The 19,353-nt window shown below is 36.1% G+C and overlaps 1 protein-coding gene across 1 annotated transcript; it reads right to left on the bottom strand.

Moving 5' to 3' along the window:
* Positions 1–545: 545 nt before the first annotated feature.
* LOC100244214 (cysteine-tryptophan domain-containing zinc finger protein 3) lies at positions 546–18,635 on the bottom strand. The gene is made up of 13 exons (XM_059742510.1): positions 18,096–18,635; positions 15,301–15,373; positions 15,087–15,217; positions 14,590–14,952; positions 13,181–14,487; positions 11,684–12,048; positions 8,366–9,965; positions 8,035–8,239; positions 7,764–7,921; positions 6,424–6,584; positions 5,056–5,213; positions 2,556–3,758; positions 546–779 (listed from the first exon to the last, which is right to left on the bottom strand). The coding sequence occupies exons 1-12, from the start codon at positions 18,186–18,188 to the stop codon at positions 3,564–3,566; spliced, it is 4,809 nt and encodes a 1,602-aa protein (XP_059598493.1). The 5' UTR covers positions 18,189–18,635; the 3' UTR covers positions 546–779; positions 2,556–3,563.
* Positions 18,636–19,353: the final 718 nt, after the last annotated feature.

Below are 19,353 nucleotides of genomic sequence, written 5' to 3'. Positions count from 1 at the left end.
TTTGAAAATATGTTATTACATGATTTTCACAGGGAGAATATTGAACCCTAAATGGCCCCCCTGAACCAACCCAAGCTCCTAGAGATTTTCTCAACAAAAGAACAAGAGGCAAAGAGATCTAATGTATCAAAGAACTTACCATGAAACTGGACATGCAGACTTCCTTGGCTGTGGAGCATGGTTTTGGTGGGGAAGATGAGACATCTCAACACCTTACTCTGCTATTTACACAAACTGGTTCAATATTTTTCGTCTTTTCTCCATTATCTGGTTGTCGAGGCAACAGAAGAGATCAGAAAATCTGCTACATCTTTTGGAAGTTTTCAAAAGAGTCATGCAGAGAGACCCCTTCTGATGGAACTTCCAATCATAATTTACAGAGAAAATTTCAAGTCAAGAGCTAAATCCCAGTTCTTTTCCAGATAACCATTTACATGGCTGGGGCTTCAAGCATCCATGGCGATTTTGAGCTTCTCGTTTCAAGGGTTGGAATTCAGAATCTCACTGGGTAATGACACTACACATGAATACACAATTATCTATTGTTGACAGAAGAAAGAAAAAGAGTTTATTTGTATAGCTCAAAAATGTTGCAGTTATGATACATGCAAGGAGAGAGTTCAAAATTCTGGATCTATACAAAAGGCACAATGTATATAAATCATATTAGACGGGGAAAAAGAAAACAAATTAACAGAATGAGGAGAACAGTTGGGGGTGTTCACTTTTCACCAAAAACTGTTCCTGCCATGGATGCACAACTGTACTGGTTCGCCAACCTGCAACCAAACTTCTGATCAGCAACCGACAAAAAATAGCTTGTGAAGATCTAATGACCAGCCATAGAAACTACACAAAATACACTTGATGATAATTACACAACCCAAGTAGTCATTGGTAGCATCTGCTTTAACAAACACCAAGGTACACGGACAAAATTTGTTAGTTTCTTTTGGGGGTTACTAGAGTATGCAGAGCTGGGATCACACATGAAAAAACACAGAAACCCAAAAACTCCCATTGCTTTGCCTGTGTTCTATAATCCATATTGGTAGTGTATTTCATTGGTTTTTGTTAGACAACTAATTTTCTTAAATGCTTAAGCTATTAGGATTGCTGTTATGTTACATTGTGGGCCCTAACATCTTCCCACACATGCGACTCGCTGATTCTATATACCCACACATGCATATCATGTGCTCTAACACCCTCCCTTGTATGTGGCCCCACACCTTCGCATGAAGAGAAGTGTGGGCCCCCACATGTAGAGAATTTGGACCCACAATATATATCATGTTCTGTAGCATCCTCTTGTGCAGTTCCATGCCAACACATTGTGAGGTTGAAACTCATGACTCCCTGCTAAACAAAGTGGCAATACCATGTCGGACAATTAATTTTTGTAAAAGCTACTATTTATAAGTAAGCTACACCTAGGACTAGATCCCTTACGAATCATCAAGTTCCCATAATGAAGTAACTCAGCCTTATTCATACATCCCCTACACCTTGGACTAGGTCCTTTACAAATCATCAAGTTCCCATAATAAAGGAACTCGGCCTTATTCATACATCTCCCCTTGACCAGAAATCCAGGACAATGGATCCCTTCTTAAATGTACAAGGTCACACAAAAATAGAAGCAGCACCGTACTTTGCAAGTCTACAACATTTAAATTTGCTGTTACTCTAAAATATAAAATCTAAAAACAAATTACATAAAAGACAAATCAAGCCATTACCCCAAAAAAATAAAAAAAAATAAAAAAATTGAAAAGGAGCCCCTTTTCTGTACTTAAATTGCACTTTGTCATAGAAGAATAGAAGCAGCAGATTTTTTCAAATTCTAAAAATTTCAAATGCCATCAAATGCAAAATGGAATATTCAATTTCCACATGGCTTCTGAACAGCACCTTGGGATGCAACAAGAAGGATAGGTGTTTTTAAGGCAACCTGTGGTTATCATTGGATTAATTGTTCAGTCTGGAAATTATAGCATGAAAAATACAGATAGAAAGAGAAATTTGAATACGAAAGTAATGAAAGCATAGCTTAGATGACATCATGGAATGCAATACAAGAATTCAGATTTCAACTGTAACTGAAACCAAAACATCATGGAAAAGTTTGATTCAAGCCTCAATTTCCCTTGGTCCAGCATAAATCCAGAAAGTATAGCTTTTAGCTGTCAGATCTTTATGCATGCAAACAGATGGTACATATTATGAACCCCAACAAAACCACTTGAGCTACTCCCGGTTTTAGGTCTTTTTATTGTTTTTGTTGTTTTTTTGGTTTTTGGCCTTTTTGTTTTTTTGTTTGTTTCTTTTTGTTTTTGTTTTTGTAGGTATGATGGAACCCCCCGAATCCTTGTATAGTTTTTTGTATATATGACAAAACTCATCACCCCCTGCACCCATAGTATGAATATGTGTGTGTGCATGTATGGGAGAGAGAGAGATAGATAGATAGATAGATAGATAGATAGGTAGGTAGATAGAGAGAGAGAGAGAGACAGAAAAACAGAGTGAGAGTGAGTTAAAATTCAGCATACCTTTGTGACAACGAGCAAAATTCAGGGAATCTGTGCTAAATTCCATTGCCATGCAAAGTCTATGTAGAATATCAGAACTGCATTATTTCACTATACAAAGATATTTTCTGCCGATCCATCTCAAAATCCAGTATAAATATCACTCTTTCCTTGTTTTCTCTATACACAACTTTAACTTCTTCTCACTTATCTCTTTAATCAAGGACACATGTTAACCACTACAGCTGCAGTGACAACCCAGTATCTCCTGGACAGCTGCCTTCCTTCCAAATATTCCTACCTTTATCTCCATATTTCACCCCCAAACATAAAATTCCACTTTCCTCTCTATTTGAATGACATTAGTTGGTAGAGTTAGTAAAACTGGGGTTAACAATTTTCCCAGAAGTCTTCCTTTCAAAAAAATAAAAATGAGAAATAAATAATAAAACTAAGAGTTCCCCAACATCTTAGCCAATAACTTGCTCCTCTCTTGGTTCCAAGATAGAAGATAATGAAATTGCAATTTTCTTATAAATGATATCGATCCTCCCACTCTTATCCCTCCTATTTTAAGGGACTCAAAGCCGCACCAGTTAATAAAATAATCTCTGAACCTTATGGCCAAAGCCCAATCATCAATCTATCCCTTGTCCATTGGGAAAAAACCAGCTCAAGGACAGCAAACATAAAATAAATTATTAAGTTAGTAAATCCAACTTTTTACACATGCAGCAAGGAACTGGTGATAGCAGGTCTCTCCAAGAAGCTCAATTATCAATCTCTCTCTCATCCAATGGGAAAAAACCAGCTCAAGGCCAACAAACAGTAAATTAAAATTTGAGTAGTAAATCCAACTTTTTATACATGCAGCAGAAAGGAACTGGTGATAGCAGGTTTCTCCACAGAAGAGTGTGCTACATAGATCTATTTCCCTGTTGTCACCTTCATTATTGCATATAAAGAGGGGAATCAAAATACTTTCACTGGCTTGGCATACTCTGCATGGATGTACCAGGACTTTAAGTGCTAAGGGGCAAGAGCCTCCATTGCAAGGCGTACAAGACGTAAGAATCCATCTACGTCATGGAAGCTGAAATCAAGGACCCTCTTAACAGAAGAAATACCCTCTTCATTCCCAGCCTCTGCAAGAACCACATTAGCAGCTGCGAAAGCATTCTGTGATTTCCATGAGGCTTCCATTGCAAAACTAACAATTTGTGCCTGAAACATGTAAAGACATTTAAAGAATAAGATAAAAACTAAAATAAAATGTAAGGTGGACATCAAGTTTATGAAATTAAAAGATTCTATACACAGTACAACACCAAGGTAGTTCCAGCACCAACATGTGAGTCTATGTGAACAGGTAATGTGTGTCATGTTAACGATTGACAACTAGAAGTGGCACAATTAGGGTTGGCAGGTTGGGGCAAATTACATCTCCTCCTGATTAGCACCACACACTAAAAGAATTTACTTGTTTGTGTATTTTCATAGACAAAGGCTTCCACACTTATAGATATGGTAAACAGCATGATGGTCCCAACCTTTTATAACCAGCTTAACACCATGATACCGAGGCAAAAAATTGTCCTAATGTTGATCTCAGAAGAAAAACGCATTCATTGGTTGCTGTTATATCCTACTTTTTCTCTCAAGATCAATGAGTCTGACTCACCATGAAAGAGATGTTCAGACCTCAGATATCTAGAAGTGCATCAGCAACCCTCTATGCTGCTAGTGAATCCCACATACTTTGCACTCCTTACACACCCTAAGAATGGGTTTGATTCACCAGCGTCCAAATTTGGGAATGGAAATCATATTTTCAGAAATAAGCTCTTAGCATAAAATGGATATGAGATTTCTATTCTGATGTTTGGATAAAGTTGAGAACTTGAAATTCCCATGGAATTTCATTTCTATTATTGAGTTTGGTTATTTTGAGAATTACTTGGGAATTAGTGTAGATTTACACAATAACCCCGAAGTAATATTTATAAAAATTGGATCTAGTTTAAACGAAGAAATGAATGAAATAAGTTGTCCACTTTTCTTTTATCTTCATTCGATAGAAATAAGAATAAAAAAATACCTAGTCATTTGGGGGCATTTTCCCAAATTTGAGGTGAATTCATATTCAAGGAAAATGAAGTTTCCCAAGTTATGTGCAATCAAACATGGTGATATTATACTTGGATATGAGATATCCATTCCCTAATTAAAATACCTGTGAACGAAAATGTATTATAAGGGCAAAAGCAAGCAAATGTTTACCATGACTAGGCAAAACTGGTAAAAAAAATGGACAATCTCCCAGATCCTAGCAACTCACTACACATACTGCGAGGCCATAGCATTAGAAAAAAATTTACGAAATGGTCCGACCTCTAGAGTCTAGAGAAAAAGTAGGAATACTTTTTCAAGATTCTTATTCAAAAGCACAGTTTTCCTATACTAGGATTTTCACAATGATAAAAGTAAAAAGCATTCAGAAAGTGAAGTTAATTATACATACAAAGTCAAGCAGCCGCACAAAGTTGGGTCGGTTTCTGGCAGCAATAACATGATTTCCCATAACTTGAGAACTGGCATCCTTGGGTATATCCATCTTATCAATTGCTGCTTGATTGTTTAAGTTATCAACACCAGAGGCAGAGGATGATGGGGACTCAACTGAGAACAAGATAAAATGAAAGAACTTGCATCAATAGAAGTAAAATTAAAAACATTTATGAACTGAAAATGAAAAAAAAGGGACCTCAAGATCCATTCCAGAATAGACTGCCCAAACAGCGATCTGAATAATTGTCAAATAAATAACAAATAAAAGGAAGGGAAAATGTAATGAGGCAACAGCTAATCTCTCAAAATGCCACAACATGTATTTCAATCAATAAACTCATTTTTTTTAATTAATGTGTAACATGCTTTTCAGTTTCAAAATGGGTTTCTTGAGTCAATGGTTCAACTATTTCGCTCATCTGAATTTTGTAGCCAGAGTCAATGGCCACAAAAAGTAAGCACTTAGATGTAACCTAATCATAGCCTTGATACACCTGGGGAATTATTTTTCACAGAACTCATTCCAGACCGAGTGATTAAAAACTATGTCTTCTTATTACATTCATCGCATTCTCACGCTAACTAACCATTTTGACAGCTAAAAACAATATCAAGCAGTTTCTTTCTTCTCGTTGCCCCTAGAAGTCAATATTTTGTAAAAAAGGAAATGGAGCATTTGCTATTTTCAGTTCCCCTATGTTTCACAATGATAACTTTAACAAATATCAAACACCTTTATTCTTTTAGCTTCTATTTTCTGCATGGCCTCAACGATAGAGAGCTAAAATTGGAACAACTTTTGCCCTGTTTTTAATAATAAGCAAAAATTAAACTCAATAAAGGAGAGGATGCAAGACCAATCATATAGCATAATACATACAATAAAGTAGAAAGGGGAAAAACTATCAATATTTCTTTTCATTTAAACATTACATGGCATACAAATACTAGGCAAGAATAGTAGTGAATAGTTAAACAACTTTTTCTTCTTTTTTTTTTTCTCTTTTTTTTTTTTAAAAATTTGAGCCAAGGTAAACATTAAATAAGCATTAATTTACCTTGAAAATGAGGAACACTCAGTCCTCCAGTAAAAGGATATGGCCCATGGACTCTTGTTCATACGGGCAGCAGTATAATTTTTTTTAACTTTCCTGATATTAATGTTTCTGTTTATTGGGCATTCTTTTTGTTTCTACATACAAATGGGCTTTGCCATATTTTTTTCTCCAATAAATTTTATTAAAAAACTTCTAACTAACCTTCCAAACCATAACTTCCTTATAAGCATTAAACTTTCAGACCAAGGCTACTTAATTATTACCTGGCAGAACCATCTCTAGGGCCATCTGCAACTCATTTCGGTCCCTGCTGGCAATGGAATCAGTGGAATAGACCACCTGCATGTATGCCACTTCCATACATTTGTATGACAAAGCAGCAAAAGCCATGCTTTTCCATCTCTCAAACTCATGGGCACAATACCTGCAAATTATAGTTGTACCAAGGCATCGTGGAACCAAATTAGGAGCACAGATACAACAACAGCTAAACAAAACCTCCAAATTATGATAAACCAAAGGCCAGATATTTTGCAAGAGATGTTGAACCTCAACTGAGCTGAATAAGGTTATTCTTATTCCAAAAAACAAAAAGGTCCATCTGAGAAACAACCAAGTAAAACCAAGCAGAAATCAACCTGAAAAGTAGTTCCCCACACAGGCCCCCCCCCCCCCCCCCCCCCCCCACCTTTTTTTTTTTTTTTTTTAATTTTATAAATAATAATTTGAATTATATAAAGTGTAACGGAAACAGGGCCATAACCTAGTACAAAGAAAATATACAAGGTGCACCAAGGTCAAAAGCAAAACCTAAAAAGGTCTTCATTGTGTGTAATTATTATCAATTACTGTCTTAGATAGGTAGTTCTTCATTCTTTATTTTTTGAAGAATCAGGATATAAAATTGGAGAATGCCTAGCATGAAATGGTACCATTTGGCAAGAGATGAATGAAAGGAGATAATACTTGGTTGGCCTGGGAGTTTTGGGGGGTAAGGCACAAAAAAGCTGTGGAAAACAGCCAGGTTATGGCTGTTTTAGATTATTTGGTTAGAGGAGAACGGAAAGCCTTCCAAAGACTTGGAGCAGTTCTTATCAGTCTATAGAATAATCTTCTCTCAGATCCTTATTTTGACTAGACTGGGGATTCTTTGGAGGTTGCTGATCTGTCTTCTCTGCATTTCATTGATTGTTCCAGGAGTAGTTTGCTTTCATTCAGTTTTCTGTTTACTTTTTCCCTTATTGGTGTCCCCCTTTCTTCTAGGCACCTTAAATTTGTTTGCCTAGACACAAAAAACGAAAAAGATAAAGAAATCAATTTTCTAGTAACTCATTTGAAATGTATTTTCCCGCCTTTTCCTGGCTCAAAGCAAAACTGTAGAAGGTACAGACATGCACACACTAGAAAGTTTCTAAGAGGACATCACCAATCTGCAAGACAAAAGAGCCTTGATAAGGTTCAATCATAGATCCCCTACATTGGGCACATCAGGTATACCACCATTTCTCTAAATTCTTTCTCCATTTTTTTTTTTCATTTTGGTCATACTTTTCATTTTTCTAATCCTTCATTTTCTTTGACTTAGTTTGCAATAAATACTTACTCGCATAGTTTTGCAGTACTATTGAATACTTCTATTGATGACATCTCCCCACAGCTGACACCCTCACTGTTGCAAAGTTCTAAAAGCGTTGCCCCATAAAGAAACTTCAAAGCTGCCTGGAAGAAAAGCTCGGTACTTTCGAGTCCTGACCCAGAAATCTTCAAAGCACGATAAAGACATACGAATAAGTATTACATTTTAGCTATAGCCATATCATGAAAATGAAAAGAAAAAAAAAAATTTAAAAATATGAGGAAAAACACAGAAATACCTTAAGTCGATCAGCTAAATGTTTAAGATTCTTAGCTTCTTTCAAGGCATTACGTGCTGCACGAATGGAGGTACCCTGTTTAACAGGATTTGGAGCAACAATATCCCTGGCCCCATGCCTGTTAGGAGTGGGATCTCTTGAACCAACATGAATTCCATTTAGACCTTCAGACTCCCCATGCTGTTTTGCAGCCTTTGCAGCATCACTGCAATCAGAACCATTCAATGTAAATACATCAGATCCACTTCCTGTCCTAGAGTCAGGTATAGGTTGGGAACACCACAAGCATGTTTATAGTGTATATTGAGTAAGGGGTAGATTTGGTGAATACCTTTTCCCAGAGGCTACTTCAACTTGATCAGTGCTGTCTGCAGAAAGACACTTCAAGGACTTTTCAACCTTGCGGTTCTGCTGCATAGTAGATCCACCATCCTTTTGGCAAATGGTATTTGATTTTCCATGCAGATTGTCATGTTCTTCAAATTTAGTTTGCTTCTCTATTTTACAACTTTCACTAGCACGTTTCCCTGCAGAAACTTTCTTACCAACACAATTTTTCTCAGCCTTATCAGATTTAATGCCATAACCTCCCTCAATTTTAAACTTCATATCCCTCATTTCTTCTTTGTGGGGTGCATTATCATTGAATTCATTCTCCATCTCATACTTCACGCTCTTGGCTAGGAACAGCTCTTTCTGCTCCTTATGTGAATCAGAGGCTTTGATCTTGCCTCTATTGGAACCAGATTTAGAAGTCAAGTGCTTTTCTTTGGCCTGTGAAGAGAATACCTTCCCAAAATTCTCAGGAACAGACCCATTATGGAAGTGAAGGTTGTTTACTCTCTCTTTATCTTGTTCATAGTTATCAATGGAACTGTTCACCAATTGGGTGTTTGGGAGTTTAGAAGGATGTACAGTACATACTTTAACTTTTCCATGTGTTTTATGATCAGTTATCCTGTCCTGATAATCAAACAATGAGGATTTCATTGATCTTTGATGATTGGAAGAGAAAGCTTTCTCCTTCCTAGCTCTCCCAGACACAACATTTTCACCATCGCCCTCAGCTTCTGAGCAACTTCTAGGATTATTCATGAGAAAGAAATCTGCACCAGTAGCATCATCCTTCCCCAAAAGGTTTGTTCTAAAATTTTCTCTGCTGGACATCCTCAAAGGAGAAGAAGAAACTGATTCCACAGGTGAGCCTTTAACTTCTTGGGAGTTGACTTTAACTTTACAGGAGCTAGAAATTTTAGATGAGCTAGAGGTGGCTGCCGTGGGAGGCTGTCTAAATGGCAAATCCCTTCTCGAAGAAGTCTTGCAATCAATGGCCTGTCGTGATAAGTTGTTCCCATGACTTTGTGCCAAGGGCTGGTCCTTTTCGGTGCTTTTTCCTTCTTCATATGAACTATTGCCATCTACAGGATCATCTTTGCGACTTGACAAAAGGATCCTGGCAACTGTACCTTTTCTGTTTGGTTTACCATCAGGGATACTTGCAATGGATTCCTTTCTCTCTAACTCTGATCTCCTGGGCTTCTTCCCTTTTCCATGTTCACTGCCACTATTCTGCTTCTCCACAATCCACTTGGCTTCAGACTGATGCCCGTTACTAGGAACAGTCTCCAAGGAAAACTGACTATCTTGCCAGTCCATCAATTTTTTCTTCTTTCCTGCAACATATCTTTTATTTTGCTCTTCCATAGTCACACTCTTCTTAACCTGGTTCTTCAGTTTCTTTGTGACAGCCTTTGAATCCCTGGAAGAAGAGTATTCATTATGCTTCTGAGTGTCAATTTCAGGTTCCAATCTACCTCGACTTTGATCTCCATCAATATAATGCATGCCCTTTGTCTTGATTTTCTTAGACACTCTAAAACCATCTTGATCAGCCTCTCTCTTGCATTTCATTTTCACTAGCTTTGCATCACCTGCCGAAAAAAACAAAAAAATACACCAATTATCCACCCTGATAAATGGCTGTGGGAGTGACAAAACAAATTAGGGCTACAGAAAAGTATCACCATCAGTCTAACAAAGAGAAATACATCCCTATTTAATTAGACATTGAGAGTAGACATCAATGTCTAATTATTGGCACATATATATGATATCTGACTGTATTTGTCAGCTCATTGCCAAGCCGATAGCTTGATATGGATAAACAACATATTCACTATTTTCCAAGTGAATATTCCTCACTATCACACATCAGCAAGTCTCAGCAGAGAAAAACAACACAGTCACGAAAACATGCAACATTAACAAGATCAACATTCTTCAATTTTAAAAGGCAGAAAATCCCATTTGTCACTTTTTCCATATTTCCCCTTAGCTTCTTATTCACATTTTCTGTTCTCCCATTTCTTAACATCTTCCCCTCAAGTATTTCCCCCAAAGACTTAAAGATGTCAGTATTTGCCAAGATCTACAAGATCAGAGGACTATAATTCAAGTCCCAAGAGGTTGGATAACATAAGGTGGGTGCTTGAAAATTTTCTTTAAGTAAATTACCTTAGATCCTGTATTATGAGCTTTTTCTAACGTGTGTGTGTGTGTGTGTTTTTTTTTTCCTAAATGAACAAAAGAAATATCAAAATCAACCAGGGGCAGGATGGTTAGAAAATACATGATGACATATGATTCATTGGAGTTTATAACACTAGATACAGCGAAGAGTTAAGAAGGATTCCTGTAGCCAACCCAAGTAGTAAGAATTTAATACTTTCTAACTTTTCTCTTGACTTCTGTCCAATTTCTTTATCAATTCACTACAACTTGCAAAGATAATGTTTGACAGTACACATGATTAGCAAAAAAATGTTTTATAACATACACTACATTATCAGGAGGAATATAAGTTAGCAGTCTTTTCATAAATATTAGTAATAATTTATGTTATTTTGAGGACTCTTTATTCTTTAGTGCCTTCTTTTCAAATTTGAGTTACTTCTCAAGAATTTTGTTGGTGATCAAAGATATGTTGGACTAGTAACTACACTCTATAAAAAGAATGTTCAACTAATACATCTAGCTATAATTAGACTGAGGAAAATATTAGCAAATTAGTGGTTGTAATAAAAAATTGGCAATTCCTTTGCATTTTTTTTTTCTGTCAGGATTTTATATTGGGTAACACATCATGTATAGTTCGTATCCTTTTGTCATTCATATGAGTTGTAAACATGATTGTATCATTGTATACACATTGAGTATCTTAGCAAGCTTGTTCACCCTTTTTCTTTTTTTACTTAAATAGGTAACTAAATCTAAATTTATTTCAAATTATATTTAATATTTGTTTTCTAATCTGTCTTAATCTTGATACACTATGTTCATCCCTTTTGCCATGAGGGTAATCGTGACAATAGGGTCAACATGGAAAAAGCAACGGTTGCTCTCTTAATGACACTTAACATCAAAAAATTAAATAAATTCATTAAATTTTGTTGAAACCTATAGTGAAAAACTGGGATCAAGACATGCTTATATGTAATGTTCTGGAAGTTCATCATGCCATATAAAATTTGATAACCATATAATTCAATTCATCATACATAATACAAGTATCATTTTGATAGCCAAGTCAATTGCAGCAATTACGCAGTTGGTACTCCTTTTATGAGTAATCTAGTTTAAGTGTCAGTACCCGATCTTTCCTCTGTGTTGAACTCCAGAGGGGATTTGTCCACATGCTTTAGACTTCTTTTAGTGGAGGCAAGTTGATCACTTGAGGAGTTTGAAAGGTTCATGAAACTGCTATGTCTCGCTACATTTGATACTGGCTTTGTACCATGCTTTGTCTTTCCACCGCTGGACGCAGCATCAAAACTATGGTATTGGTGGTTTTGACCAAGATTCCTAGCATCAGCCAAGGTTGCCCCAGATGCAGCTCCATGAGTATGGACTGGTTGAATAGTTTGGACCTCAGGAACAGGGACAGGAACCTGGTACAATGCATTCAGCGCATTTGTTGTCTCCTCCTCACTGACACTACATCGGTTCATTCCAGGCCTGGGGAAGTTTAAGTACAATGATCAGGTTTTATAAATAAATATGTCATCTCTCCCTATGTGTGTGTATGGAGAGACAGAGAAAGCATCACAACTAAGTACTCTGTTAGGGATACAGGAAAAACATCTCCATTTATCTAGATGATGTTCCATCATGAGGCTTGGGAAGAACTTTTCACGTCTGTTTGGTTAGCTTGTGGAAAAATCTCTCCAGATCTGAAATTTTTTCTCAAGGATTCTCCTCACTTCACAACCCTTGCTCATTCTAAATAACAATTTATCGACAAATGTTTAAGGTCAGCCATGTAGGACAATGAGATGTCCAAATTCAAGGAAAAACAATGCAGAGTGATAAGTAATAAAGGCCAGCAGGCCTTCAACTCTACTCATGGAACTAAAAGCCTCAAACTAGTCTCAAAACACTCAGTAGTGGGAGACTTAGTCCCACCACAAGATGCGGCAGCTCGGTATTGGACCCAAGCACATTAGCGCCGTAGGAGTAGGACTAAGTCAAAGATGACACCTTTTAGAAGGTATAGATTCTATAGAAGATCATCAGGCCACACACAGTCTGGAGAAGCATTAACCTTTCTACATGACAAGAGCAAAGTACCCATGCCTCTCAGATACATATGGTTTCACCCTGACCTGGAGGCAAAATAAGAGAGAACCCCTCTGTACCCACCACTTTTGGACATTCGCACTTGATGATCATCCAATATACTCAAGCTTCTACCTAGAGTTAGGCATCCACACCCAGACTTTTAAAAATATGACATACTAAGAGATATGGAGATTGTGAGCACAGGAGGGAGTATGAAAATTTCCCTGGATTGCAATCCAAGGGTAGGAAGTACTATGTGCCAAGTTAGTGGAGCATTGACCTAGTTTTGTAGTAGTAAGTCCCAAGATAAGGGCATTGCATGATTGGTCAAGTCATAATAACGCCTACATGTCTAATATTGGGAGCATAGTGACGCTATAGATGTTTGCAAAATAAAATATCAACAACAAATTTCAATCCAAATCATGCAACTCCATCTTTCTCCCCACACCATCCCCCAGCCCTCCACATACACTAATAAATAAATAAATAAAATAAGAGGAGAAGATGAAGCATAGAGAGAACTTACAGCCAATATAGCATGCTACACAGCCACTTCTTTGGGAGACAGTTAGGATTTTCACCATACGGGAGAAGCCGCCACTTGTGACACTTGTCACAGCATACCCAATTTTCCTGTATGACTACCGGAGCAACCTCAGTAGGAAGTGCACCAGAAATGGACCCATTTCCTGTTAGGGCAGAAGTTTTTGAAACTTCTTGATGTGCTTCGAATGTTGATGGGCAACTGGACTTTTTACCTCCCGATCTTTCCTTTAATTTATCACTGGATGCACAGGTTTCTTTCATGGCAACCCTAAGCTTAGAGGAATTTTTTTCTTTAACAGAAGTCTCCAACGGATCCATTCTAATTTCCTTCTTTTCAAGTTTTTCTTTCCCAATCAAATGAGCTTGACTTTCTTTGACCTTCATCAAATCCTTCTGCGATTTGATGTCATCCCGATTACTTTTATATGGAACATATTTTCGATGAGCGACCATATCTTCCGGTGCTGCAGAAGAATCAACCCTCAAGCTTTCCCTTGTTAACTCCAAGGCTGAGGTACCCTTTCTTTGGCTTCCCTTCGATTTCTTTTTGCAACTAGAAGCTGGCTGTTCCTTCCCAAGAGGAATTCTCATTCCATCTTGCAGAGGGGATTTAGCCTTCTGATCAAATTTCTTTCTAGGAGGACCGCTTGCCCCACCATTAAAATCTTTCTTTCCCTCGGGGATGTCGCAATTTTCTTTAAATAAATCATAACTACTCTCCCCTTTGGGCCCACCACCGTTTGTAATAATACGACCTGCTTTTTTATCTTTCTGAACCCTTTCTACCAAACTTGTCTTTGCATTCCACTTATCAGTCCTGCTAGCTTCCACAATTGATGCCAACTCTAAGGCTTCCTCCTTTTCTAAATTAGAGCTGTCCTTTACCACACTCTTATTGATTTCAGATGCCTTAACAGGACCTTCTTTTACGCCATTGACTTTACCATTTCCTTTGGATGGATACAGAACCTTCAAGGAATCACCCGTCAAGGTCTCAGCATCTCCTTTCTTCAGATGAGTATTGGTGCCATTAGAGGGATCCTCATAACTCTCATCTTCCAATTCTGTCATCCTCACATTTTTACCCCTCTGCTGAATCTCATTATCTCCAAACGCTTCTCCACCACCCCTAATGGTAGCAAACTTGTTTACTAAAGGGGAAGAACTTTCTTCAACATGATGAGATATCCTAATGTCTACAAGGCCTTCCTCTTCCATTAAGCAAGTAAAACTATCATCCAGGGGTGATACCAATACACCATCAGGAACAGGACAAGAAGTCATGATCTGCTTCATTACGTCATCAACACCAAGAGACACAACTGAATCACAAAATGTCCAACATAGAGAAATGCAAACATGATATTTAAAATATTGGAAGAAATTCACCTTAATAATGCTGGAGGGAGATTCACCCTGGGTTTCTTGAGATTCAGGGAAATTCCCTTCACATTCTGAAGGGCTATCCTCCGATGAGGAAGATGGAGATGTAACAAGACCAAGACCACTATAAATAGCAGCATTTCTTTGAGCCTTTATATTATCTGAGCCCACTTTAATCCGAACCTTCAGACTTTTCTGATCAGACCTAGAATTTGGCAGGTTTATGATTTCACATTTAGGAGCAGATTCCCCTGAAGTATGAAATTTAATTGAACTATCCATAGAAGAAGTCCTTGATACAGGCAGTGGTGGAGTGATTGAAGCATGTCTAAGTCCACTTGAGAGAACTACAGAGCTCTGATGGGCTCCCTGTTCAGAAACATACACCAAAGGATAACGTAAAATAGAATTATTCACCTAGAAGAAAGAAGTGATCCACAGTTTGCTCATTCCTGCAGAAGAACTAATAAGAAGAAAAATGGCAGAATTTTATGGAAAAAAACCTTTGATGGGAGATTGCTAGGTTTGGAAATGTTTTGGATCTGAACTTTCTGTGGAGTCCTTTGGTGAGACCACATAAGAGGAGAGCGCTGATAAGTGGGTAAAAATGAACCATACCCACCAAATTTTGCTCCTGTAAGAATGAATTAATCCCCAAAACATCACATCAAGAGTATCAAATAGAATTCATGCGTGTTTCCATGATGGAACACTTACCTAAATTCTCGGCAGAAACTCCACCTTCAAAATCTTTTTGATAATGTCCAAGGACATCTTGAAGCCTCTCATCCTATTAAAACCAGTAGCCAAATAATTAACTTCATGAATTCAATGCAACAAGAGAACATAAAACTAGCATGGAGAGAAATGCAAGAAACACAAATCGCAAAGTACTTCATTATCAACAAACATAGATGTATACAACGTGTAGCTGTAAGTATTCTGAAAGGAAGTTCAATTCATGATCCCGCTAGATTTAAGAATCAAATCACAATCCAACACCAAATGTTTTAAATTTTATGCCTAATCCTTTGTCTGATTAATCTTGCAATTATACATTTGAATCTCACAAAAAACAACTTTATTAAATCCCACACTCTGATTTTTCCAAACGAAACTGATTTGAATAATGCAATAAATAATACTCCTTTGCATACACATATTTTTCTCCAAAAAGGGTAGGTATATGGGTACTGTGTTAGTGGACCTCAGGATGCATTAATCAATGAAAAACAATGTTCTAAAAGACCAAAGGCGGAATTGAGGCGTTTTGCCCAAACGAGGCAAGGCCTATGCCTTGAGGTACAATGAGGCCTAAGTGTTAAGGGAGAATGACGTCTAAGCTTTGAGGCAAAACAAGGGGCAAGCCTCAACTTTAATACAAATAAAAAAATAAAAAAATTACTAATAAAGTTGCATAAATAGAAATAAAAGAAAACCATAAAATTAATAATACGAACATTTAATTGTTTGCTATTTTCAATAGTATTCAATTTAGTTTAACTTTCTCCTTCCAACATCTAACTCTCTATCATAGCTCCATCAAATAAACTTCAGCACCACCATCACTATCATTGCTAGGCCAAGGAATCATCATCATATCTAATTAGCTTTTATCTTTATTTATCAATGATAAGAAATAATTATATATAAACCTAGCCACTATTGCAACCAACGACTCCTTCATTTCTTCTCAATCTCTCTTTTTCCTTCCTTTTTTTTATTTTATTTATTTTTTTCTTTTTTGGCCCTTATCTTGTAAAAGGTTTTAACCCAACCTTGCGTCAAGACTAACTTATTAATCTATAAAAAAAGTATACAAAAGCACAAGACACGTTAAAAACCATTGATTATTGAGGCTAAAGCCACTTATAAAATATATGTTAAAAGCGTAAAAAGCCCCCAAACCCATAAGAACCCATTGAGTATTTGAGGCTTAAGCCTTAACAACTTTGTGACTATAGCCTCAAGGTTGTAAGCCTCATAGGATGATGCTTAAAACTCACAATAAGCCAATAATAAGGCTATAGACTCAAGGCTAATTCACAATGCCTCACCTTGATGCAAGCCTTAAGGCATAAGCCTCAATAGTTTTTAAAAACACCGGTCAAGAAATACACTACATCCACTAATTGGTTATCTTTTTGACACAAAATGGAGCTGAAATTGAATGAAATTGAGCATGCTTGCCTTTTATACAAGCAGAAAAGATAATGTAGGGATTGGAAAAGGATTTCATGGAAACACCAGAATCCTTGAATTATTTTTTTACCTACTATAAAAATTTGGAGAAGAAGGCATAAAATAAGCAAGAATATATCTAAAAAATGCGAAAAATTAATGGTTATACACGCGCACACACTCCATAATCTTATGAATGATAAGTATTCCATATATTATACATATATTAATAATGTGATATGATATATAATAATGAGAACATATAACAATACATTTTATGGTATGAACTTGATAAACAAGTAGAATCACAGATTTGTAGTACTTAAGAATTTGAAACTGAATGCCAAAGAAGTGGTCTCATGTCCTGAGAACTTCCTTGCACTATTGTATTGGTATCCCAATATGGAATATATTCAAGAAGAATAAAAGAACTGATCAAATCCAGTAATCTAGGGTTCTTCCAGTTGAGTAATGACCATAATTTTTTAAAAGATGGGAGAAGCAACTCAATGTAACTTATGGAGACAAATAATGTCCTTACTGCTTACAGGATTGCTCTACATGTCTAATATTTTTAATTAACTGCAATTAAGATTAGAAAAAACAGTGAGCAAATCATTCCCACCTATCATTTTTATTTTCATTGTTTTAAATTACTAAATCAACATGATTAAATTTGCAAAGGAAGAGCCTCAAAACAGATATGATCTCTTAAACTGGTATGAGGAATCCGAGTAAATAAAATTTAGGCTTCTACAGTCAAATACTGCCTTAAAATCACACCTCCAATTCCTAAATCTTGCTCCTTTCTTAACAACACTACTTCCAGAGTACTCTGTTTAGTTACCAAGGACAAGGCAGGAAAGAGAATAAACCACAAGTTTGAATCTCCAATTCTTCATACCATGAAAATCCCCCTTTCAACTGAAGTTGAGAGTTTTACTAGTATCTTTTTTATTCTTTTTTCTTTTTAACTAAAATAACATAAACCAAGAAATTTATAATTTTAATCATTTTCTTCTTCAAAGTTTCCTCAGCAGACAAGCAGGGGGGAAAATGGTCCTAATACAACTACTAGGCTGAGTTGATGTTAATCTTGGCACCTTTGGGGAATCAATACATTTATCATCTTTTTCTTTTTCTTCCATTTTATTTTCCCACCAATCAAACACCCCAAAAACACACCTAAACATTCGAAAATAAATTAAATAAGCAAACAAATAAATTTGAACATATCACTTACATCCAAAGTATTAAGAGAATGAATAAATAGATATTTATTCATACTACACAAAAATTAGAAAAAAGTTTAGAAAAATAAAAACCCTTACAATGTAAGAAAGAGCAACATCAATATCAATGTTTTGATCATCATCAGAGCAATAGCGAGCCTCACCGCCATCAAACCCAGTAAACTTGCCCATCTCTAAGGAAAAAAAGAAAAAAAAAAAACCCGAAAACCCTAAATTTTCTCTAAAACATCAACTTTCTGAACTGATAAATGATCAAAACCAGAAAACACAAAACAACCCACTCCGGAAATCCAAAACCCAGAAAAACCCATGCAGCAAATCCCTCAAAACAACCATCATCGGAACCTAACGCAAACCCCAACTTCAGCGAAACCCATTTCGGATACCTTCAAAACGACACAGTTTTGGCGTCAAAATCTGTTTAAAACACAATCTGAATCAAAAACCAGCATTTATGTGGCCCTATCAATGAAGATTGTGTAGAATCGTTTGTTCAAGTTCGAATTCTGATGATGGAAAATTGCTGCTTCTCGGTTTGGGAAACCACAGAAAACGTTTTCTCTGTTTTCCGTTTGTCTTTCATTCCTGAAATGTCAGAGAAAAACACCGACTTAAAACCAGTGGCAAAATAAGGAAAATTTGCTATTAGTGGCAACATTTTTAGCTTAAATTACTTAAATACCCCTACAAGTTTAAATTATTATTATTTTTTAAACATTTTTTTTTCCAATTTTTGAATAAAGATAATCGTTGTGAATTTATTTCTAATTACAACTTAACATATTTGTGTGGATATATTATTAATTATTATTATTTTTGCATTTAAGGAAAAATAAGATAAAATTCCAAAATTGAAAGACAAAAATGAAGCTTGATTTTTATAATTTTAATTCTTATAAAATTATTAGAACATTAATTTAATTTACTCTATTAATATTTGCCTAAACATCTTGTGATACAAGGAGTAAGTTAACTAAATTTTATGCAAGCAAATCAATCTCATGCTATGGTTATACAACGCAAGGATTAAACCCTAAAAGACATTATTAATGATTTTATTCTAGTTGATGTATTTTTTTTTGAAAAAAAATGATCTTATCTTTCATATTCTTACTTGTATACGAGTTGATTTTAACGATACGGTAATAGCGATTTGGGTTTGTGATAATTTTATCACATTTGAGGAGCTTTATGGTAAGCTCGTTAAACGTGAAGTTTTTCTCATATCATAAAAAAAGTGATCTATCTCTTTACAAATCAAACACGTATTTTGGCATGTATGCACAAAATTTATCTCTTGAAAATTTTATGTGGTTATAATCTTTGTTTAATCCTT

Source organism: Vitis vinifera, chromosome 14 (assembly GCF_030704535.1).
Source record: "Vitis vinifera cultivar Pinot Noir 40024 chromosome 14, ASM3070453v1".
Taxonomy (NCBI): Eukaryota; Viridiplantae; Streptophyta; class Magnoliopsida; order Vitales; family Vitaceae; genus Vitis; species Vitis vinifera.
Note: the sequence above shows the minus strand (reverse complement) of the source record. Positions and strands in the feature narration are given on the sequence as shown.

Bases quoted from the DNA above. Each gene is read 5' to 3' on its own strand.
- LOC100244214 (XM_059742510.1), bottom strand. From the start codon at position 18,188: ATGGGCAAGTTTACTGGGTTTGATGGCGGTGAGGCTCGCTATTGCTCT. The intron at 7,922-8,034 runs GTATTTCTGTGT...CGTGCTTTGAAG, and splicing joins ATTTAGCTGATCGACTTAAG to ATTTCTGGGTCAGGACTCGA. The intron at 3,759-5,055 runs GTATGTATAATT...TACATGTTTCAG, and splicing joins TTGTGCGGCTGCTTGACTTT to GCACAAATTGTTAGTTTTGC.